The sequence below is a fragment of the Hypanus sabinus genome, chromosome 6 (assembly GCF_030144855.1).
Source record: "Hypanus sabinus isolate sHypSab1 chromosome 6, sHypSab1.hap1, whole genome shotgun sequence".
In the NCBI taxonomy this organism is placed as follows: domain Eukaryota; kingdom Metazoa; phylum Chordata; class Chondrichthyes; order Myliobatiformes; family Dasyatidae; genus Hypanus; species Hypanus sabinus.
In genome coordinates, this window is record NC_082711.1 from 89,167,226 (window position 1) to 89,193,196 (window position 25,971).

Below are 25,971 nucleotides of genomic sequence, written 5' to 3' on the forward strand. Positions count from 1 at the left end.
ACATTAAGCTGCAGATGATTCTGCTTGCACCATGTGACAAAGTTTCCCACCGTCACCCTGTACTCAGCCTCATCTCCCTTGCTGATGCATCCAACTATGGCAGAGTCATCAGAAAACTTCTGAAGCTGGCAAGACTCTGTGTTGTAGTTGAAGTCCGAGGTGTAGATGGTGAAGAGAAAGGGAGACAGTACAGTCCCCTGTGGAGCCCCAGTGCTGCTGACCACTCTGTCTGACACACAGTGTTGCAAGTGCACGTACTGTGGTCTGCCAGTCAGGTAATCAATAATCCATGACACCAGGGAAGCATCCATCTGCATCACTGTCAGCTTCTCACCCAACAGAGCAGGGCGGATGGTGTTGAACGCACTGGAGAAGTCAAAAAACATGGCCCTCACAGTGCTCACCGGCTTGTCCAGGTGGGTGTAGACACGGTGCTGTGAGGAGGATAGTAATAGACCTTAAGGAGATATGGTTGAAATCTGCTAATTGGTGGCAGGGACATTTAATGATGATAACTGTGGGGGTCTTAGAATTGGTGGAAAGAATAAAGAAGTAGCAATATAAACTAGAAGACATGAGAATAGAGAAGTCTGGAAGTACTGGACGTAGGCATATTTTGATGAAAGGAGCAGGATACAAAGCAGTTAAACTGCATATGGAATTCTGGGATTTCCAATGATGACATGGAATATAAGAACAGGGAAGTCAATGATGAATCCCAATAAATCAGCAGTTCAGCCACAACTATTATGTCCAGTTTTGGGCACCAAACTTCAGAAAAGATGTGAAAGCTTTCATGAAGTTGCAGTTCAGATTTATTACATTTATTCTGGACCTGAGTGACCTCATTTATGTGAACAGACCTGAGTGACCTCATTTATGTGAACAGACTTGAGATGCTGGGCAAGTTTGTCTAGGCAAAGAAGTGATTGTGCAAAATTTGATTAGTGGTATTTAAAATTATAATAGACATAGACAAGATAACTGAACAATGCTTCCATTAGTGGTCAATAAATAGAGAACATAGAATGAAGATAATTAGCAAATGAATCTTACGAAATACAAAGATATTTTTAATATATATATAAACATTGCAAGTTGGTAAAGAGTGTAATGCATTGCCTGTAACAACAGTGGAGATGGATTTATTATGGGGGGGGGGTGTTTACAACAGGGTGGTTAAGTGTCTGAAAAAAATTGCAAAGTTATCTTTATAAAAAATTGCATGAGTGAATGGGACAAGCTCATCTGATATTTCATGAAGGTGGAGAGGATCGGTACCTTTAAACTCCTTGGTGTTAACTTGGCAGTTGATCTGTCCTGGGACTAACACATACAGTAAGTGCCATCATAAAGAATGCATAAAAGAGTCTCTATTCTTAAAAGTTTGTGTAGATTCAGCATGTCACCAAAATCTTTGACAAACCTCTACAGATGCATGGGGAGAGTAGTCCCAACAAGTTGCATCATGGCATAGTATGGAAATGCTACTACCCAGGAATGGAAAAGGCGACAGAAAGTGGAGGATACATCCTAGTCTGTCACAGGCAAATCCTTCCCCACAACAAAGTACATGTACATGGAGCACTACTACAAGAAAGGGGCATCCATCATCAAAGAACCCCACCATCCAGGCCATGCCCCCTTCTCACTATTGCTATCAGCAACAGGTACAGGAGCTTTCGGTCCCACATCACCAGGTTCAGGAACAGATACTACTCGATGACCATCAGGCTCCTGAGCCAGCATGAATGACTGCAATCACCACTAATCTGAATTCATTCTATGACCTTCAGACTACTTTCAAGGATTCTTTACAACTCATGTTCTCATAATTATTTTGACAGTTTGACTTCTTTTGCACATTAGTTTTTCGTCAGTCTTTGCCTGCTTACGTAGTTTTCAAAAAGATCTATATTTTCCTGTAAATACCTAAAACAATGAGTCTCAAGGTAATATATGGTGTGTTTTGTACTTTATGATGTACTTTGAAATAAATTTATTTTGAATGCTGAACCATTCTGATTAATATCTTCACATAAATTGGGGCCATTCTAAAAGCATCTGAAAGGTTTCAATACAGGTAAATTCTCATATTCTGCTGTAATAAAATATTAATGGGGAAGCAAACACAGAATAATATTTTGTATGAATATATTGTATGGATTTTAATATTACCAAAATATTAAAGAGCAAGAAAAGTTGGATTTCTTTCAGAATGGGGGGGGGGGGTTTGCAAAATCCCATTGAAACTACTGAATATTGAAAGGCCTAGGTAAAGTAAACGTGGAAAAAATGTTTCCTATAGTAGGGGAGTCTAAGACCAGAGAGCAGAGAATAGAAAAATGTCACTTTAGAACAGACGTACGGACAAATTTATGTAGCCAGAGAATGGAGAATCTAGAATTTACTGTCACAGACAGCTGTGGAAGTCTAGTCATTGTGTATATTTAAAGAGGTTGATGGGTTCTTGATTAATAAGGGTATCAAAGGTTACAGGTAGAAGGCTGGAAAATGAGGTGGAGAGGGAAAATAAAACAGCCATGACTGAATGGCAGACTCAATGAGCAAATGACCTAGTTCTGCTCCAATGTATTATGGTCTTATGATTGCAATAAATGACAAGGATTTAAAAAAAAATACTTGAAAGGGAATATTATATTAAAGCTGAAATTTTCCACATTAAAATCTGTTGTGTGTCAGCAATTATTAACATGCCAGCAATAATTAATATGCCATGCATAAGTACTTGTTGCTTAAAGAGATCAGATGTTGGAAATTGCAGGATGTAGTCAATCAATTTAAGCATTCATGCATTCTTAAATCATCTTACAACTGTTTCATAAATTCTATAGAATCAGAGGGATCACAGTTGTGTGAAAAATGTAACCTATAACAGGAAGCTTTAGGCTTTTATGGATTTTCCTCAAAGGAATATAAGAAATAACATTAAAATAATTTTATCCACATTTGAACAGTGCATGCAAACATTGAGCTTGAAAGTTATTTTATTGTATCATTTTAAATGTATTGTTTTTCTACAGTTAACACAAGAAAGAAGACAGAATTGTTTTACTACTGCAGTCTTTTGACAATTTATCAATGGTATAAACGAACGAGGTGGACATACGTCTTGACCAAAGGAGGTGTAAGGCACTGCTTCCCTCTGCATGCAGGCTAGACTATTTCTGAAGAGTATTGATAATGGCTGGGGTTGCCTGTCTTGTAAAGACACTGCCCAGAAGAAGGCAATGGCAAACAACCTCTGTAAAAAATTTGCTAAGAACAATCATGGTCATGGAAAGACCATGATCACCTACGTCATACAACACAGCACATAATGAACGGACAAATGAAAATTAACAGTGGAATCTCTAAGTGCAGTCATAGGGATCCATTGTTAAGAAAGGATATGAAGCGAGCTGCTTCAACAAATACAAGATGAGTTAATTGCCACATCCAGCAATAGATTTCTGATTGGTAGACATCGTAAATATCCCTCAAATGTAGCATTGTAACAGAATTCAGCACCATAATGACTTTTACAATCAGCTGCAGAGCAATAAATGGTGGAAAGTAAGATGATGCATTATGTATTAAAGTCAGGCCTGTTGGTCTAGAGTTGTAGATAGAATACACCCAGGCATCATCCAGAAATTCTACAGTACCCTGGAGAGAAATATGTAACAATGGATGCAATGCAGAAGAAAGCAACAAGCTTAAGTCTAATATCAGAGGAGTTTTTCATTTTTATTAAAGTAGATTTCACAGTTTCTTAGTTTCACTTGGACAGCTCAACTGGTCAGCCCAAAGGAAGATTTTAGGGAACCTAGCAGCAGAGAAGCTGTATTGAATCACGTGAAAATATGCTTACATAACCTTACAGACAATTTGTCTAATTAGATACAACAACATGCAAAATAATAGTGTTTTGCTGGAAGATAGATTGAAAAAAAAAGGTATCAAAAACATCAAATAAGAGGAAAATGCTTTCAGATTATGTAAGGTATGTGAAACTTCTTGAATTCAATATAATTAGTATTCTTATGAAACTTTTCTTCTAATTTACTAATGTTCTATGGTGATGTTCAGTACTTATTTCCCAAGTAGTCAATACTTGTCTCCTCTGCTCAGCTGAGTGATGTTGAACATATAACTGGTATCTGCGTACTTTTGCTCCTGCTTTTCTCCATGGTCCTCAGACTCTGGTTTCCCTTGCTGCATTTTCTCTGGCATTATCTGCTGTTTGGTTTGTTGGTTTCTGCAACAGGTATTGCCACACCTTTGCTCTATATTACAGGGTGCTCCCCAAACAAATTCAGGAAATCTAATCACAGTTTTAAAAGATTAAAAGTTTTTTCCACATGATTTTTGGTTTTTGCTTGGCTGTTATCGCATCAATGCTTAGCTGTTGTGACAGTAGTAGACAGGAACCAGGGAAGTAGAGGATAACCCTTATCCTCCACAGTTCTACTGGCAGTGCTGGCCTTGAAGAACGCCTGGTAGTTCAGACTGCTTCCTGAAAACATAATGTTGGCCAAGAAGATTTTTTTCTGATTATCCACAACCACTTGCATATTTATGAAGTGGAAACCATTTACGTTGAAGGAAAGGTCTTAGACAGGGACATGGATTGGAAAAATATAAGTTACGGGCCAAATGCTTGAATGACGCATCTTGGTCAGCATGGACCAGTTGGGTTGAAGGGCCCAAACCAATGTTCTATAACCATATGAGTCTATAGCTGGGAGCCCTTATGAGCACACAACTATAGTCTAATGCTGCAAGCACTTGGAGGAATCGAGCAATACCAATAAACCTCAGTGCCCTGGATTTCATCAGCTCCTCATTAAAATGAAAGTAGGTGCAATCATTCTCTGTGAATACAGTGTTTTCTAATCTCTCTGATGTTCCAGTTTGAGAAGCAAGCTAAGATTTCTATCACCACTTGGGGAACTCTTGTGATGAGGAAATTAAGTCCATGTGAACATGACTAGACATCAAAGTGTGGATGAAGATTTACCCTGCAGCACTGAACATTATTGAGTGCCGAGTCTGAAAATTGAAGAGATAGCTGAAATTATGCAGAGAGTTGGCTCTTCACTGATAGGCATGTGTTTGCCTCCAGTCCAAAGATCCCTGACCAACCCCGAGTAGTCAGTAATAGCTAAATCAATGCCTCCAGTAATGGAATGCTGCCACAACATCACCACTCAACTACTCAATGTTGGAAAAATTACCCCCTGTTATTTTTCACAAACTTGGTGAACTTTGGCTGTGCAGGCACGACCTATATTCAGTTACACACCTATCCAGTATGTTCTCCCAATATCAACAGAAGATCCCACTGAATAGCAAGAGAAAACAAACTAATTGTGTTTTCTCTTGTGTTTTCCTGATGAAGGCTCTCGGCCCAAAACACTGACTGTTCCATAAATGCTGCCTGGCCTGCTGAGTTCCTCCAACATTTTGTATGTATGACCTTCTCTTGTTTGTAGCATTTGGAATGGGATAATTTAATGATTGCAATAGTTTTAACTTTTGAGCTACAACTACTTCAGGAAGATCAGAAATGGATGTAGTTTGAATATTTCCTTATGACATTGAGTCCAGGCAGGATCACAAAGCAATCTCATTCCATGAATAACTTTCAATGTGACCTATTCCCATCAACCACTGTCAGATTCTACTACCCATCTACACTAAGGACAATTTACAATGGCCTATTAATCTATCAACCTGCTCATCTTTGGGACATGGAAGGAAATTTGAAATTCCAGATGATGATATCATCACGTGGATATCTGACATCTAGAAAATGTCAGACCGTTAGTGTGAATAATCTATGGAGAAGCCTATTTCAATTTCACAGATAGAGAAATTGAAACAGGCTTGAAATTAGTTTTTTTTAATCTGTCCTTGGTAATATTGTTTTCTTTAACATAAGCACTAAAGGCATGGATGTTAATTGATTTAATATCTAGGCTTAGTTGTGCAGTCAAGGCCATTGTATTTGGAATCACTTGGGTGCGCAGTTCACTACGTTCCATATATTTAAATTAAGGGAAAAATAGTAGGATTTGGATGAGATTTCAAGAAACAGTACCTTAATAGTTGCCATGAGTCAGTAGTATACAAGTAAAACTGCTTTATATTGTGTCACAAAGTAATCATTCATTACAAATAGCAAAGGATTTTGAACAATATGAGCAATATCAATTTAAAATTCCTTAATTGAAATTTCAATCAATATACTATTTTAACTTTCAAATATTCATTTTTCTCCTTTTCTCACAGTTGCACTGGGAAGCTATGCAAAATCAAAGAATTATCTTGGTTATTGTGGCATTAGCTGCCTCCATTTAAATTCTTTGCTCCTCTCCTCCCTAGATACACTACTTCCTTTAACATGTAAAATAAAAAAAGGATCAAGCCTTTCTGTATAATTTGCTTTATCTCAAGTAACACATATATTAGGTAGAAAAAAAATGCAGCTGTTTCCTACCTGTCGATACCTGGTTTTCTTTACCGAACCGAAGGTTTAGTGATGGCTTCCAGGGCATGGCCCATGGCACAGTCTTCATCGTGAATGTGCATTTTGCACCATTAAGTAGGGGTAGAAGAGGTGAGATGTCTGTTAACCAATGGCCAATGCGTCTGTAATTATAAATAGGAAAGATATTAATAACTTCTTTAGCAAAGGGAAAAGGGGATAGGAGAAAGAAACTAAAAGGCTAACTATATAAAGATTATATATAGTGGATTATGGTTAATTGGGACACATCATAATCAGTAAACTTCGGGCCCAATTAGCCAAAGTTTCATGGAACTAGTTAAGAAGTTATAAAAAAGACAACCTGCAATTTAACTAATAAAATGTATTAAAATGAAATACAGAAAAATATTAGGAAACTAACAATACTACTACAATACTATAAAACTGTATTATTAGCTCCTAATAGTTATCAATGGAGAAATTTGTCCAGTGTACACTGCACATTCTTTTGATTGACTGTAAATGAACAAAATCAGCGCATTCACCTAGTACAGATAATGGACTGCCTTCGTACAATGCTTTCAACGATTCTATCGTCCAAATCTTCATTTTCATTGTAACATTCAAGATGAACATCAATAACTTCAAATTTTTTTGTACTTCCTAACTTGTTGAAGTAGTGAAATCGTTTTAATTTCACTCACTTCCTAACCTGTTGAAGTAGTGAAATCATTTCAATTTCTTTCTTTTTATATCTTTTTATTAATTTTAAGAAAAACATAGATGAAATATGAATGCAAAGCATTTGAGAATACATAATTAATAGTTTAAATAGACAATCAGATATATAATAATCAATATATAAGGCCTCCCAAACTCACAGTATTTATATAAAAGAGACAAAAAAAAGAAAAAAAAGAAAAAAAAACCCAAAAAAAAGAGGAAAAAAAACTAACCAACATGGGCCAATATATAATGTTAAATACATACAGTAGTGCCAATAACTCCGAACCTCCATCCAAATAATTAAGGATAATAAAAGTAAGGTTTAGGAAAAGACAATTTAACTCATATGAAAATGTTGAATAAATGGTCTCCAAGTTTCTTCGAATTTAGCTGAAGAATCAAAAACCACGCTTCTAATTTTTTCTAAACTCAAACAAGAGATAGTTTGAGAAAACCACTGAAATACAGTTGGAGGATTAATTTCTTTCCAATTCAATAAAATAGATCTTCTAGCCATTAATGTAACAAATGCAATCATTCGTTGAGATGAAGCGGATAAACGGTTATTATCCATCATTGGTAAACCGAAAATTGCAGTAAGAGGATGCGGTTGAAAATTGATATTTAAAACTCTTGAAATAATACTGAAAATATCTTTCCAATAATTTTGTAAACAAGGACAAGACCAGAACATATGAGTCAATGAAGCAACATCAGAATGACATCTGTCGCAGGTTGAATTAACATGAGAATAAAATCGAGCCAGTTTATCCTTAGACATATGAGCTCTATGTACAACCTTAAATTGTATTAGGGCATGTTTAGCACAAATAGAGGACGAATTTACCAATAATAAAAATTTTTCCCATTGCTCAGTGGATATAGGACAATGTAACTCTTCTTGCCATTCCTTCTTAATTTTTTCTGATACATCTGGCTGTAAATTCATGATCATCTTATAAATGATGGCTACTAAACCCTTTAGTTTAAGATGAAAGTATAAGATGAAATCATTTCAATTTCACTCATGGACATTTCTGGCTTTTCCAGGCTTGAATGCTTGAAGCCGCAGTGAGCAAAACAAGGCCGAATTGTCTTATTGCTTTTTGAACACAAATATGCACAACTGATGCTATTTAAAAACTGTTTGCTCTAAGCAAGATGTCACACAAAGGCATGAGACTGATGGTAGTTAGAAACTGTTCGGCAACAATCTCCTGTCCCAATTAAGTGGCACAGTGTCCCAAATAAATTAAGGGTATCCTGGCTATTTTCCCGATTAGTTTTTGTTCTTTTAAGAGCTGTTCCAGATAAGCAACTGTCCAAATTAGTTCATTTCAGATTTCATCTGTAAACTGACATAGCTTTCTAATCAACACCCCCTATGATTCTGCTCATGGGGCTGAACTGTGGACATCTTGACTTTTCACCTGTTCTGAGTCCAAACACAAGTAAACACAGGAAGAAACACTGCCAAGAATTCAATTTCTCTGCTACCCAATCAGTGATTGCTGGTGATCATTTGCATGGAGGGGACGGCCATCATCCCGAACACCACCTTATCTACCCACACTGGACCCTTGAGGGATTTATGGTCTTATGCACCAAGGGCCCTCTGTTTCTCAAAATTCCCTAGTGCCCTCCCATTCACTGTACATGTTCTAACCATACAAATCCTAAAAGTGCATCATCTTGCAACTATCCAGATTAAATTTCATTTCTCAATATAATTACTGATATCTGTAATACATGACTATCCTCCTCACTGCCATTAATATCACCAAATGTTTGGGCATCTGTAAACATGCCAATCATACCTCCCAAACTCAAATCCAAATTATTAATATAAATGGCAAAGAGCAAGGATCTCAGCACAGGTTCTTGCAGTACACTGATGGTTACAGGCTTCAAATCACAAAAGCAACTTCCACCATCAAACTCCATCTCCTATTACTCAGCCAACTTTGAATCCAATTAGCTAACTTGCTTTAAATTCCACAGGCTCTAACATTTTGGGCCAGCCTTTCATATGGGAGCCTATCAGAGGCTTCACTGAAGTCCATGCAGACTACATCAATAACACTAGCATCATCAATAAATTTTGTTAATTTTGTCAAGATATCAATCAAATTACACTGGACAACAAAACATTTGCTTCCTGAATACTTCTAGATGTACCTTATGTATTTTGGGTTGCTGAATATGAAAATCACCATGAAATTTCCCACCTATACTTGTTAATTCAAAACATAATTGAAGTCAATTTAAATGTTGCCAATAACGTAAGCTGGAAAGTTTTCTATCCTGCTCAAGCATGCGTGGGCATGCTTAGGCAGATCAGATGCTGCATGACAAGACAGGTTTTAGAAAGATTATAAAAGCAGCAATGTACATAGTGTTCTATGTATTGCCTTTACACGTATATTACATTGTGATCACATTGATGCGCATGCTTTACACACAGAGCATATTGTGTGTACTCATTATAATTATTTTTATATTTTTATCATTATAAGTAATTGTATTTTCAGGAGTATTTATGATAGCAAAATGTCTCGTCAATGGTGCAACAGCAGCAATACTCTGTTATATTTGTGATGAGTATACACTTAAATCTCAAAGATGGAGTATGGCTCCACTTATTAAGAAAGCCTATGATCTCTACATTGGGTATAAAATTGGTGACAAGACAAAGCCTAGGCTCCTCATATTTGATGTGCAAATTGCATTGTCAATCTTAGAGCTTAGCTGAGAGGTACTTGGAAGTCAATGCCAATGGCTGTCCTGCAGAAGGAGTATGCATGTGACAGACTGCTACTTCTGTCTGACCAGTGTGTCTGATTTCTCTGCTAAAAAACAAAAAACAAGAAATCCATTGAATACTCCAATCTCACTTAGGCCATGAGACCTGTGTCACATGACAATAGTCATCTAGTACTGAAACATGAAGTCTAGCAGAGGAAGACAAAGATGCCACTATGCATGAGCCAGAAATGGAAAACGACAGATACTGAACCTTTTATGTCAAGTGAGCCTCATCTGATAAATCAATCTGAGGTAAATGACCTGGTCAGAGACTTTGGTCAGGTTTGTCAAAGGCAAAAGCACAATTACTGGGTTCTAGACTGCAAGGATGAAATCTGCTGCCACTAGGCATAAAATTTTCTGTGAAGGATTTCAATATTTGAGGCAGATGTTTGAAGAATAACTGATGCTAAGATTAAGGAAGGCATTTTTGTTGGTCCACAAATCAAACAGGTCAACAATGACAGGCAATTAAAAGAACTTCCAGTGAGACAGGAGAAAATCACATGGAAAGCATTTAAGGATGTTGTTGAAAATTTTCTTGGCCACTACAGAGCACCAACTATATGCTGCTGGTTGACAACATGCTTCAAGCATATAAAATCATGAAGTGCAACATGTCATTAAAAGTTCATTATCTGCATTCCCATTTAGTCTAAATCCCTACAAATCTTGGCGCTGTCATTGACGACATAGTGAAAGATTTCACCAGGACATTGCGGTCATGGAGAAATGGTATAAGGGCAACTAGAATCCATCAATGCTGGCTGATTATTGTTGGACACTTAAGCCAGAAGCGTCAGACACTGAGTACAAAAGAAAATCATCAACAAAACATTTTTAGCTTAGTTGAACTATTGCAAAGTGTCAGCACCTTTATGCAATTAAACACAATATAGCCAATAACAGTTAATTTCTTGTTTCTCCAAATTCCTACATGATACAAGTAGTCCAAAATCATATTTGTGTTCTGCTTCAAGTAGTCTATCATAATCACAGAATTCTGAGGAAGCAACGCTTTTGAAAAAAATTGTTGTCCAGTGTTATAGTTTCTTCTCTCTCTTTCTCTGATCACTTTTAGTAGTCATTTTTTCTTATCAGTCCAATGTGCCTTTGATGTAATTCATTTTACTACTGCGGAAGTATGATTACCATATCAAGTGATATTTATTTTCTGACTTATTGACAAAATTGACTTTTGTACATCTGTATGAATGGAAACAATTTTGGAAGTGGGGTCTGCTGCCTACTCATATTAATAAGAATCAATTTGTATATTTGCCTGACTATGTAAATTGATTTCTGTTGATATGGATAGGCAGGAGACCACATTTGTTTGGAATGCTACCTGATGGAGCAATATTTAGTAAATGTATTCTTAAAAATTGTGGACATCTCCTTTTGCAAAAAATTCTGGAAAGGGCCAGGCAGTTGTTTTCTGATTACTTAATTGAAAGTTCAGCCCCATAAAATCGTTGCTTTAGTGCTATTGAAGCTGATTTTGCTCTGCATCTGTGCTGCACGTGAACAGTTTTGGGAGGTGTCAACTTGTTGAAGACAGAGACACAGAAATTCTTCTTGTCTAGAGATAGCAAAGGTGGTGGATCAGCTGCTACAACTGATCGAGGAAGGCAAGTAGGAGGAGGACATGTATCCTTGAAGTTTGAGCATCAATCTTCTACTTTATCTTTAGAAATGTACACGTGACCATGCTATTAGGTACCTCCTGTAACTAATAAAGTGGCCACTGAGTGTATGTTTGTGGCCTTTTCCTGCTATAGCGCATCCACTTCAAGGTTCGAGCTGTTGTGCGTTCAGAGGAGCTCTTCTACACACCGCTGTTGTAACACATGGTTATTTCAATTACTGTCAACCTCCTGTCAGATTGAACCAGTCAAGCCATTCTGACTTTTCTCTTAACATGGCATTTTTGCCCTCAGAACTGCCACTCACTGAATGTTTTTCCTACTACTTTTTGTAATCTCCAGAGACTATTATGCATAAAAATTGCAGGAGATCAGCAGTTTCTGAAATATTCAAACCACCCCATCTGGCACCAACATTCATACCACAGTCAAAGTCATTTAGATCACATTTCTTCCCCTTTCTGATGTTTGGTCAAACAACAACTGAACCTCTTGACTATTCTGCATGCATTTCCACATTGAATTGCTGCCACATGATTGGCTGATTAGGCATTTGCATTAACAAGCAGGTGTATAGGTATACCTAATAAAGTGGCCCCTGAGTGTACTTCCATAAGGAAACTGTGTTATGGACCAGCAACAATAGATGTAGAATGGAGTCGGGAATTATTGCAAAACAACTAAATTTATTAACATTTATGCAGAAATGTAGAAAATTTAACAAATGACTAACTTAAACAGAAGATAACAGCATTACGCATCTATAACTTCCAAACAGTCAAACTTAGAAACAATTCTTAACAAAGTCTTACTCAAGCATAGTCTTAGAGTGGCAGTTTAGAAAGTCCAGGCGATTCATGAAATAAATGAGAGGACAGACTTGTATATTCAAGATGCAACGAAGAGACGATCTTGGAAATTCACAATACAGCAGAGAAGCGATCTCATAGAGAAGGAACAGTTACCGTAGTTTACAGCCACGGAGTACCTTTACCGAAGAGTCCAAGAAGAGTGAGATTTCACAGACAGGGAATGTCCCTTTCGCCAAACTGGTCACTACACAACACCAGAGACCATGGAAGGGTTAACCAAAAATGTGTGCCACAAACCATGTATGGATTATACGAAATGTCAGTCACATTCAAAATGCACAGAGTACTGCCGGCTAACCTAATCCTTTGGGTTCGTTTGAAGCCTGCAATCTTCACACTCACTCTCTGTTCCCGTCGATTCCTTAACGACTCCTTACCGAGCAACTGCGTCTCTTTTTATACCATTGGGATATGTCATCACGTGACTCTCACAGAAACAAAGTCACAGATTCCCAATAAACCACGTGATGTCCCCAGGAATTGAAACTACAAGCTTCCAGCAAAACAAGACCATAGATACATCACACTTAGTAAACGAAGCTAACATCCACAGGAATCAAAACTGTGGACCCATAACAACTGTCACATGGTGCAACTCAACAGCAACTTCTGTACAGGCCTGCCTTGCCTATGATTTTCACCACAAACTGTCATGCATTAGGAACTTCAAAAACCAGAGATGGAAATTATGGCAATATCAGATAGTTGCATAAAGGACATCACTGGCCTCTATTTCAACAGAGCTGGTGACTTTCCTCCTCACTTTCCATGGAGCTGTAGTTTCATGAGGACTGCAGGCTGGTCCGCAGTGTGGAATATTTATGTTTGGTATATGTTGGTTTGTGGGCACTAGGTGTTAATACTTTCTGTACAGAACCAAACGCATTAAACTCTTCCAATATTCAGCAAGTTATGAAAGTTACTGGCCACTGTTTGGGCAGCAACTTGGACACTTTCATCCTGTGGTAGCTGGTTGCACCAGCTTCATTTGAATGACCAGAGAGAGGTAAAGGGTTGCCTCCAGGCGCAAGGACCATCCAAGAGGTTTCCATGGCCAACACATGGTCTCTATGCATAACTGTGCAAAAAGCCAGGGATTTATGATTCTATCAAGCATGTAGTGTATGTTAGAACTTATCCTTCATCTTCCCTCTCACATCCAATCACTTCATTTAGCCCTCTCACAAAGATGACAAGTCTCCATGCAGTACTATTCCAAAATATGGTTTTAAACATAGATAAAATTCTTGACCAGTGTGCTTCAGGAGACTTTAATACTAGTTTACTTCTTGTGCCACTACGTATAGGAAATCAATGACCATGGCCCTCATCTGAAGCAGCATTAAAGGTCAAAGAAAAGCAGTCCTAGACAACAATTTCTCTATTTAAATCCATGATTTCTGCCTTTATTTTAGAATTTAGCTTTCCAGAGGTTCAGTCTTTTCATCTAGTGGGAATAGAGGATTATGTGACACTGTGCAGCTTGGAGTTACTGTGTTTGTGGTAGCATTTATTCATCAATCAACAACTCTAAAACCAGATTAAACTGTCACTTACCTATTACATTTCTGTGAGCAAACTGGCTGCTACAGTTGGTAAAGATGGAGTATCCCTGGCACTCACCCTCTACTCACCAGACTTGCAGGCAAACAGGAGCAGGACATAACATGTATGGGGTTCCCCTTGTCTTTACCTACCACCCTATGAGCATCTGTATCCAATATATCATTCTCCACAACCTCTACCACCTTGAACAGAATTCCAACACCAGGTATATCCTCCTCTCCTCTTTCCACTTTCTGCAGGAATCACTCTCTCCATGTCTCCCTTGTCCATGCATTCTTCCCTACTGAGCATCCTCCAGGCACTTATCCTTGCAAACTTCCCCTACACTTTCTCCTTCACCTACATTCTGAGGCCTAAACAATCCTTTTAGGTGAGGCAGCACTTCACATGCAATCTATCATTGTCACTTAATGTATCTGGTGCTTCCAGTGTGGCCTCCTTTACATCTGTGAGACCTCATGCAGATTGGGGAAATCGCTTTGTTGAGCACCTTGGCTCCATCTGCTGCAACAGCCAGGGCCTCCTGGTGGTCAGCCATTTGAAGTCCAGTCCCATTCCCATACTGACATATCTGTCCACAGCCTCGTCTACTGCAACACCAAAGCCAGGCACAAATCAACCCCTTATATTCCGTCATGTAATGGAATAATGACATCATGAACATCCACTTGTTTAACTTCCAATAACCACTCTGCTCTGTGTTCATTTATCCCTGTAGCCTCTAAACCCCTTCTTCTTCTCCTTCCCTTCCCTCATGACCAGCCCATCAACATCACCTTCACCTCCTGTGGTTTCCCATGTACTTCCTTTACCCAATGGTGTACTGTTCTCTTCTATCAGAGATTTCTCCCTCTTCAGCTCTTTGCCTTCCCTGCCTTATCAGTTCAAAGCTTCTCATATTATTCTCTTTTCCCTGCACTCCCACCCTCTTGCCTTCCTCCTCTTAACTGGATTCATCTACCACCTGTCATCTCCTGTTTCTGCCCCTCACCCTACTCTTTTATTCTGGCTTTTTTCTTTACAGAACTGTTCATTTCCCTCCAGAGATGCTACCTGACTAGCTAACTTCCACCAGCATTTTATGTGTGTTGAATGGACCAGGAACAGGTCATCAGGCCCTTGCAGCTTGCCTGTCATTTAAGCATACATAATCTATGTCCACCTCAACTCCCTTATGCCATTTCTTCATCTCCCTCTATTCCTCAAGCTATCAAATATTTTTAGACATCCACTTTAAATACTTCAATGATCCAGCTTCCACCACCCACTGTGAGGAACACAAAGATTCGCCACCTTCTGCAAGAAAAAAACTTTAGCAACTTAGTTATAAATAGGTAACCTCCTAACTTTTAGCTGTGTCTTCTTGTTTGAAACTCCCCCACTAGTGAAAACATCCTAGCATATATTCTGTGAGGTAACTCATTACTTATTATAAACAGTTGATCCTTAGTGCCTCATAATTGATTACAATGATCACGTAACCTTCTCATCACTTACTAACCCACTGTTTTCTTTGACATTGCTTGAAGCACATTATAGTTGTTGAAAAGCAATGTGGCACTTGTACATTTGGTATATTGTGAGAAATCTGGACTAAAGAAATTGTTATTTTTGGGCCTGGCTGTGTATTATTGCTATTCAGTACTGTAATACAGTGGTAGCTAGTACTATTCTCACAATCTAATTATGCAGTGATGCAATTCCTGTGAATTAGGGCACAGCATCAATGGGGCCAATTTCAAAATCTGTCATTTTGAATGGTCTTGACCGCATTCCTCGAGCCCACAGCCCGAGATATTGCAGTCCCACTTTATACACCGTCAGATTTATGATGACATCATAATTTCCCACGTTGCTCATCGCAGCAGTTGAGGTTGGACTCTAACAATAGGCGATTGACCACGGTCGTTAACCCATAACGAAAATGGCAGAAGCAGCCCAAATGAAAAAGAAATGTAGACAGTATTAGTGTGGAGTATCTGATATACGGATTTATACCACAACCAACAGCAGCCAATTTGTCTGTTATGAGGAAACTGTCTTTTTTTTCTAATGAGGCAATGAAACAGTCAAGGCTCCTTGAACATTTGAATAGAATACGTTTTGATAAAGCAAACAAGAACTTGGCTTATTTTCAGTTGCTTTGTGAAAATGTTCAGAAGCTAGAAACACTTCAAAGCATGTTTACCAGCACTTCACAACAAAGCACGGTCTGCATGCTTCAAAAAACATATCATTGCTCATTGCTTAAGTCCCTCATAATTGGAAAAGAACTGATTCTGCCAGCAGTAAGGCAGGTTCTGAGTATGGTTCTGCACAAGTCACCAAATAATTCCACTCAGAGACAGCTCTGTTCAAAGATGAATAGATGAATTGTCTAAGAATGCGGAAGACACATAGTGCAACAAACTTAGGACAACAGAATTTGCTCTGCAGTTGGATGAGTAAACTTTGCCAGGAAACAAATGTTTTCTTCTTGGTTATGTTTGCTTCATAAAAGATGAAAGCATGGTTCAAAAGTTGTTATTTGCAAGGGGACTAAAAATAGATACAAGGGGGAGTCAATATTTTGAGTTCATTGAAACTTGCAAAACAAAAACTTGTATTTGCTGGCTGTGAGTTTATTTGTAATTCCAAAGAGCTTTTCAAAGTTCTCGTGAAAACGATACTAGATCCATTCTGTTTCAGTTATCTCAGAAACACCGGATTCAAGAAGTGTAGTTTCCCTGGAAACAAATTGCATTTAATTTGCAAATCACCACTTAATTTTACTTCCAAAGTAATTAACTTGGACTAGATGAAATTTTTGCTCAAAGTAATCAAAGCCCGAGATCTCATTCAGGTACTTGGGCACATATTGGTTTGGCTGTAAGTTTTGATCATTCTTTGTGGCAAAAATATTGGAAAGATGCAATGTGCATGTCATGATTCACTAAAATTCTAATCAGGAAAGATTTAAAATGAAGAAAAGAAAGGGATGGAAATTAATTTATACAGTGCTTTTTTTTCTGGCAATATATGACTAAAAATCGATTTCCTCACACTCTAGAGCAAAACAAGATGGAAATTTCTAAACTGTTTTGTATAATTCAGTAAATTCAACTGGCCACTTCTGGCATGACTTATTAAGTTCTGGCATGATTCTCTCAACAGACACTTGCATGATTACATCATTCACTGGATAAGATTCTCTTTAAAGCATTGCATTGGATATTAGAACAGGTTATTCAAGCAGACCTCAACACTGGGCACTCCAGACACAACTATGTCTTTGGAAGTGACCCTGTAAATTAATTCCCAAGCTCTCCTTGTTCCTTTGGGAAACCATGCATACTGTACCAATGCTTACAACATTCCCTAGGCTCCTGATCTCACTCCAAAATCATGCAGCTAACCCCACAAGCCTCAGGGCCTAACCCTCTGATGTGATTCCCTGATCCCTGCTCCCCAATGATAACCTTGTTCCGAAATAGGGCCACGTCCAATCCTAAATCAACAAGGCAAGTCTCGATCTCGAACCTGCTACCTAATTTCCACCCCTCACTGATCTAATGTCTATTTATTCTCCTTTAATTGAAGAGGAAGAATCATTATGGAGTGTTAAAGGGCTCCACTTGTGTCAAGTGTTACAGACTGCTGATTACATTCTTTTATTAAGCACTGGTTTACCTGCGGAATGGTGTGATCCATCTCCCAAGTTCAAGATTGCAGTATGAACTGTTCTCTTTACAGCACACATAAAGTTCAATTCTGTGATCCCAAATAGCACAGGTTTCATCTGTTGTTCCAGGGCATGACAATGAAACATCAAGTTCTAAATGGTTAAATGAAGATAGATCTGTGGAAGACAGTAATGTTTCGAATTTATTTATTATTTATATATTTGCAGTACCTACCTCATCAAATTTTGTACAAGGTAACTTTTCTAGCCTCCTACTGTCAATGATCATTAATTCCATCATGCCATTACAACCTTTCAAAAGTGGCTATAAGCCTCCTCCTCTAACTTTCTCTGTTCTGACTTTGTTTAGTAATCATAAACAGTATATTTTGCTGGACCTGCATATTACTAAACAAATTTATTTGGTAGGGGTGGAACTTCAGGCAGGATGTTGAACCTCCAATTCTTTCATTGCCACCATCAACATTTCTGACAGGAAGTGTGGAAAGTATTCTATTATTACTATTCGTTATACTAAGGTTCTACAGCAGAAACAAATACAGTTGTAGAAAATAAAGTTAGGATAATCCAAAATGAAACAAAGAATATCACTAATTCCTTATACAGCATCTTAATTAAGAGCAATCTGAAATATTTAACTTGAATTTGGTAATACTGCACTATATTTTCAGAAACAGAATTAAAATCAGAGTTAATATCACTGGCATATGTTGTGAAATTTGTTGTTTTGCGGCAGCAGTACATGGCAATACATAAGAGTAATAATATAATGAAACCTATAAATTAAAATAAGTATATATAATAAAAAATAAATTCAGCACTAAATTAATTATCATAATCCAGAGCATGATTGGTCTGTTTCCAGGTCAAAGTTGCAACATTCTACAAATTCGACCAGGTACCTTCCATTTGAAATTCTGCCTGCTAGAAGCAGCTGTCTTCTCTTTCAAGCATGTAGGATCTTATTTCTATTGCAACTGTATTGCAAAGAGAAATTAAGATCTATTTTTCCAAAGCACTTTTGTTATTGGGAATTCACTGTGGAACTAGCTTTCAATATTGTTGCATGCTGTGCTGCTGCACAATTTAAAAAGAACATCTCTGAGCAGATCCCACTCTGAAACTGGGAAGCAATTTCAAGTAAGTTTCCTTATATCAGTAAGGAAATTATTCTGTAGGTAACAAGTAATTTATTTATTTACCTGTTCTCCATCAAGCACTCCTCTGTAGCCATTTCCCTTCTATAGTACCAATAGACAACCACTCTCTTCCAAACTCAAAATCTGCACCCAGCATCTCTTTAATTCTGATGTTAGCCAATCTCGTCCATCATCTGTCTTCTCCCAATCACTGGTCACACAACAGAAAGCTAAGTAATCAATCCAACCCTACTCAGTAACAGACCCGATTCACAGTGATAACCCAACACAACCACTTGTCACATGACACAAACCAAATAACCTTCCCATCCACTGCACAAATCACCTGAGTTGCCCCCAATACTCACATCCCAATCTAACTGTCCTCTGCACCACCCTCCCAAATGAGTTCACCAAACTCCAACCAACGATGATATTTCTTACTCATTGATTTCCTCCCTAAAACAGCTGCACCTGACTCTCTGACCCCTTTTCTAATTCACAACCCTCCTTCACCTTGTCTAGATGATTTCTCCAGAACCAGACAAACTTAGAATAAAAAAGGAGATAAGGGCTAACAGAATAATGCCTAGTTTCAAGTTACAAGATATCATGGCTCAGAAGTTAAACATATTCACTCTTAAGTATCTTTCAACTTAAATAACAGCCTGAAAATCAAATGAAAAAAAATCTACAAACTCTTAGGTCATGCAGCACCTCGAGAAGGCGAAACAGAGTGAATATTCTGGGTCAAAGATCATTCACCACAACAACAACTTTCCTTTACTAACACAAGAGATTGTGCAGCTGCCGAAAATCTTAGGCAACACATACAAAGTGTAGGAGGTACTCAGCAAGTCAGGCAGCATCGTGGAGGGGAATTAAAAAAAAATCAGCATTTTGAACTCAGACCCTTCAACAGGACTGTAAAGGAAAGGGGCAGATACCAAAATAAGAAGCTAAGGTGAGGGGAAGGAGTACAAACTTGCAGGTGATAGGCGAAACCAGGTGAGGGGGAAGGTAAGTAGGTGGACGTGGGGGCTATGAAGTAAGAACTGGGAGCTGATAGGTGGAAGAGATAAAGAGCTGAAGAAGGAATCTAATAGGAGATAACAGCAAATCATGGAAGAAAGAGAAAAAGGTGAGCAACCAGAAGAAGGTGATGAGCACGTGAGGAGAAAGGGTGAGGGAGTAATGTAAAAAGAGAGAAGTGAGATGGTAAGTAATTACTTGAAGTCAGAGAAATCGATGTTCATGCCATCAGGTTGAAGGCTGCACAGAAAGAATATGGGGTGTTGCTCCTCCAACCTGCATTTAGCCTCATTGTGGCAGTAGATTAGGCCATAGACAAACATGTCAGAATGGGAATGGGAAGTTGAACTGAAATGAGTGGCCTTTTGCGGCAGATAAGGCAAAGATTTCGATAAAGCAGTCTCCTAACCGCATCAGGTCTCAGCAATGGAGAGAAGGCCAGCCCGAGAACACTTGACACAGCAGATGAGCCTGAGAGACTTGCAGGTGCTGTTTGGGGCCCTAAATGGAGGTGAGGGAGGAAAAGAGACAGGTGTAGCACTTGTCACTCTTGCAGAGATAAGTACCAGGAGGAAGATCAGTGGGGAAGGATGAGTATACAAGGGAGTCATGCAAGATTGAACTTATGGAATGGGAAAAATGTTGTCATGGCTATCCCTCAAGGTCGAGGATGATGGTCTTCGTTCCGTTGATCTATCACAGAGTGAAAATGTTTCTGCGTGTGTTTGTTTATCGTGTACTTGATGTTGCACTCCAAGAAACACACGATACTTCACAAATCAACCAAGTGATTCCAGTGGCATGGAAACCATGACAATTGGAGCTGATGGATTTGTTGCAGCCTTCATCTGCCTTCACAGCTGTTGAGTTCCAAGTAACTTAGTCCGCCTGTTCCACTGTTGAGGTCTTGGTTGGACTGTTCTTTGTCAGAGACCTCACCCTCAACCTTACTGCCATGGGTGACCCTACCAGGAGCATAGCTCCAGACGGCATCGCTCTTGGGATCTCAGGACCACACAAGCTCCTCCACCACGACAAAGTGACAATTCATGGAGAAGGGGAAAGATGTACTTAGTGGTAGGGTCCCTTTGGAGATGGTGCAAGTTATGGAGAACTATACGCTGGATGCGGCAGTTCCTGAGGTGGTAGATAAGGATTACTTTATCCCTGTTGCATCAGTTGATGGATAGGGTAGGAACAGATGTGTGGGAAATGGACGGAGATATGGGAGGGGCAGCATCAATGGTGATGGGAGGGAAACCTTGTTCTTTGAAAAAAAAAGAGGATACCTCAGATATTATACAAAGGAAGGCCTCATACTGAGAATGGATGCAGTTGAAACATTGGAACTGAGAGTAGGGAATGCAATTTTAACAAGTGACAGGCTGGAGAGAGAGGTATAGTCAAGATTACTGTGAGAGTCAGTGGTTTAGTATAATAAGTCAGTAGAGAGTCTGTGTTCAGAGATGTTTCCTACTTTTCTCTGTTTCTATTCCCCATTCTGGTTACCCTCTCACCCTTTCTCTTCTCCTCAACCACGCATCACCTCCATCAGATTGCCCATATCTGTCCCTATCTTCCATGATCCACCATCCTCTCCTATCAGATTCCTCCTTCAGCCCTTTACCTTTTGCCACTGTTATGTGTGATGAGAAAACCAGATGGAGATGGGGTCCAGAGTTGACCCCCCTGTGAACTATGCTGCTAACGAGAGAGAGAGATGAAGAGGGGGGGAGGCATCCTGCTGCAGATGTGAGAAAGAAAGACAAAGATTTAAAGTTATGGCTCCATGGGTGATTTAGTATTATGGCTCCATCACTAATTGTTGACTTTAGCGCCAAGGACATTTAGCCTGTTTGTGTAAATCCCTGCTGACACAGCAAGGCAGGACCAGGTGATGGACATGGGCAGTTGATGGATGGCTGGTACCCCGGCAGGGGAGATAAAAAAGCAAGTCTGCTGAGACACAGGCAGGCACACCACGGGACTCTGAAAGAGCATTGTGCACCCACGGGAAGGTGGGGGTTTGGAGGATCGATTCGGGGGAATCGATCAGAGGCTCATAGTGTGTGAAGGCAGGCCGGTGGGGGCTTGTGTGTGTGTCCACCCTCGCCTGGGTGACAAGCTCATCACTGGTCTGGCCGGGAACGGAGGGGTCACAGTCAGTGACCACAGCAGAACAAGAAGACAATGGAAGGTTTGTCTGCTACAATTGCTCATCTCTCTCTCTCTCTCTCTCTCTCTCCCCCCCCCCCCAACGGTACAACAGCAACTACCTCAGCTTAAACTGAACTGAACTGAACTGAACTCTGCACCATCATAAGACTATTCATTTATCCTTAGACTTCGATAGAGCTTGGTTTTGATTTATATTTCCACATTTCTGTATATATCATTGCTAACCTGTTTTTTTATGTATATTTGCATTTTATTGTACTGTATTACTTAGTTTACTAATAAACACTTTTAGTTATAGTACCACCAAAGTATCATTCCATTTCTGCTGGTTTGGTAACCCAGTCATGGGGCATGTGACACCACCTATCATAAGACCATAAGACATAGGAGCAGAAGTAGGCCATTCAGCCCATCGAGTCTGCTGCATCATTCAATCACGGGCTGATGCAATTTTTCCAGTCATCCCCACTCCCCTGCCTTCTCCCCATATGCTTCGATGACCTGGCTAATCAAGAACCTATCTATCTCTCCCTTAAATGCACCCAATGATTTGACCTCCACAGCCACTCGTGGCAACAAATTCCACAGATTTACCACCCTCTGACTAAAGTAATTCCTCCACATCTCCGTTCTAAATGGACACCCTTCAATCCTGAAGTCATGCCCCCTTGTCCTGGACTCCCTACCATGGGAAATAACTTTGCCATATCTAATCTGTTCAGGCCTTTTACCATTTGGAATGTTTCTATGAGATCCCCACACCCATTCTCCTGAACTCCGGGGAATACAGCCCAAGAGATGCCTGACATTCCTCATACGGTAACCCTTTCATTCCTGGAATCATTCTCCTGAATCTTCTCTGAACCCTCTCCAATGTCAATATATCCTTTCTAAAATAAGGAGCCCAAAACTGCACACAATACTCTCAGTGTGATCTCACAAGTGCCTTATAAAGCCTCAACATCACATCCCTGTTCTTATATTCCATACCTCTAGAAATGAATGCCAACAATGCATTTGCCTTCTTCACAACCGACTCAACCTGGAGGTTATCCTTTAGGGTATCCTGCAGAGGGTCCCCCAAGTCCCTTTGCACCTCTGCATTTTGAATTCTCTCTCCATCTAAATAATAGTCTGCCTGTTTATTTCTTTCACCAAAGTGCATGACCATACACTTTCCAACACTGTATTTCATTTGCCACTTCTTTGCCCATTCCCCTAAACTATCTAAGTCTCTCTGCAGGCCCTGTTTACTCATCACTACATGCTCCTCCACCTATCTTTGTATCATCAGCAAATTTAGCCACAAATCCAATAATCCCATAGTCCACATCATTGACATACATCGTAAAAAGCAACAGTCCCAACACCGACCCCTATGGAACTCTACTGGTAACCAGCAGCCAGCCAGAATAGGATCCCTTTATTCCCACTCTGTTTTCTGCCAATCAGCCAATGCTCCCAGCTTTTCACTTCACTCCTCTCTCCCACCCACTCACCTTCCATCTCACCTAGTCTTACCTATCACATGCCACTTTGTACTCCTTCCCCTCCCTCCACTATCTTATTCTGGCTTCTGACCCTTTTCTTTCCAGCCCTAATGAAGGGTTTCAACCCAAAACTTTGACTGTTTATGGCCTTCCATTGATGCTGCCTGATCTGCTGACTTCCCCCAGCACTTTGAGGGTGTTCCCTTTTCCTTTATTAAGTTCCTTTAATGTAGCAAAATGTTTTCCAGGCAGTTAACATAAAAAAAACAGTTGCAGAGCCACATCTGGAAATATCAGTGCAGTCTTCATTGTCTTTGAGGAACCCAGCGTATCCGCCACTTCATTTTAACTGAGGAAGAAAGGGAATTAAAACAGAATGCAAGAAAAAGTTTCCTCAGATTAGTATTTTGCCAGCCAAAGGAACAATTCTCAATGACTAAAACTGGGATAGTAGTGAGCATTTCAAGGCCATGTACTGGGAACACACAGAAGCCCTGTGTAAACTATCGAAGGAATAAAACTACCCACCACCTGCTCTGAAAATCACCTATTGCCCTGTCTGTAGTAGAGTCTACCTTTCCTGTATAGGCCTCAGTAGTTACCTCCTGAACCACAAAACCAAAATGGAAGCAAGCCAATCTCAAACTGAGGAACTGCCTAAGAAGAAGTAGTCAGCTACCAGGACAGTTTTCCCTTCATGGGAAAGCACTGCTGCTGCATTTAGTTCATGAAATTTTAAAACAGCATATCTGGAGCAGCCTGATGCTAGTCTATGAACCAATAAGATGCTGGTTTAATGAGCACGATCATGGATTTTCCAGAGTTTGCTTTTAATCTCTTTTAGTAGAAGAGGAATTCTCCAGTATGAAAACTCTGCTGGGTTAATCTTGAATTGCATAAACATTCTGGAACAATGTTAAAGCTATGCTCATCTAGGTAAATGAAAATCTCATACACTCCTGACTTGTGCCTTCTAAATGATGAAAACATGTGAGGCCACATCATTAAGGAAATTAGTCTGGTTACGTTTCCGGTTAATGATAAATACAAAACAATGATGATGATGGTTTCTTGAATTCATGGTGAGATGGTATTCCTCTTTTTTGGCAAATGATTGTTGCTGGCAGTGGATATAGCACCACATTTGAATATTCCCCACATCTTCTTGTATGCAGACAATTATTGTGAATGGAAATGAACAGTGCAACCATTATCAATCATTCTCCATTTCCAACCTTTAATCATTTATCAAAAGATGAAAATGCTAGGGCCTTGGACACTTGTCTGATGAAGGCTCACAGCTGTGCCTTAAGATTAAAATGATTGGCCTGCAACAGGCACAACCATTTTCCGTTATCTTAGTTTAGACTCTAGCCAGTAGAGACTTCCTCCCCACTTACTGTTTATTATGACTTTGAGGTTTTCATGATAGTGTTCATTCAAATTCTGTCTTTAAGACTGTTCCCTTGTATGTGTTTCAACCAAGGCAATAATGATGTCTGGTGCTTAATAGCTTTGTTAAAACCCAGTGAGCTGGTTGTGAGTGTCTGATCACACTGCATTCCTTTATAGTGGACTGGGAAAGACAGATTGGATGAAATTTACTATATTACACACTTGAATAATTTTCTGTTATTATGTAAATACCAGTGTAGGAACTCTAAAGGATCAGCATAATAGCATGTTAAAGGGGCCTGCAGTCTTGACTGTGTTCAAAATACTTGAGCATTTCTTGAAATTAAGAAGAATTGGGTGGTTGGCTTCTCAGAAGGTTGGCTGCCAAAGTTGGATATGACACTTCCTGTAATTAGTGCCTTTGAAACAGCTTTATTCGCCTTGTGTCATTATGTTTAGCAAATCCAGTTAATGGCTTAAGTGGCAGCCAGCCAAATATAAACTATTAATTTTTAAATTACATCTAGAGGGGACTAGATTGACGCAATTTAGGGCTAAATGTGTGAAAAGGTGTTCATCAGGAAGCTGCCATGATAGGACTTCTAGCAAGAAACACGACAATGTTTAATGAGCAATATTAGACAGGCTTTTATGTCACACAAAAGAGTGTGAAATGCCAATATTAAAAGCTACAAGGGAGTTAGTCATAGGCCAGTTCTGCCCATCTATAATATGGATATTATCTATAAAGCTATTTCAATTTTAATTACCTTACAAATAAGTAGTATGATTATTGGATGAAAATTATTATTTTCCCTGAAGAATGTAACTCTATAAATAACTGAAGGAAAACAATGAAATCAGTTAAATTCTGTTCTAAATTTCTTACAGTTAATCTTGTACTTGCTGTATATTTTCCAGTTCTTGATATTCTAACGATCAGG

At 39.1% G+C, this 25,971-nt stretch overlaps 1 protein-coding gene across 1 annotated transcript in view; it reads right to left on the reverse strand.

Annotated features, from left to right (window-relative positions):
* The window catches only part of si:dkey-256h2.1 (uncharacterized protein LOC337520 homolog), a 192,968-nt gene that overhangs the window by 61,019 nt on the left and 105,978 nt on the right, over positions 1-25,971 (reverse strand). Inside the window, exons 7-8 of the mRNA XM_059972591.1 lie at positions 17,781-17,949; positions 6,506-6,657 (exon numbers count right to left, since the gene is read on the reverse strand). Of these exons, the coding sequence (XP_059828574.1) occupies positions 6,506-6,657; positions 17,781-17,949 (321 nt within the window). The remainder of the gene's footprint in view (positions 1-6,505; positions 6,658-17,780; positions 17,950-25,971) is intronic.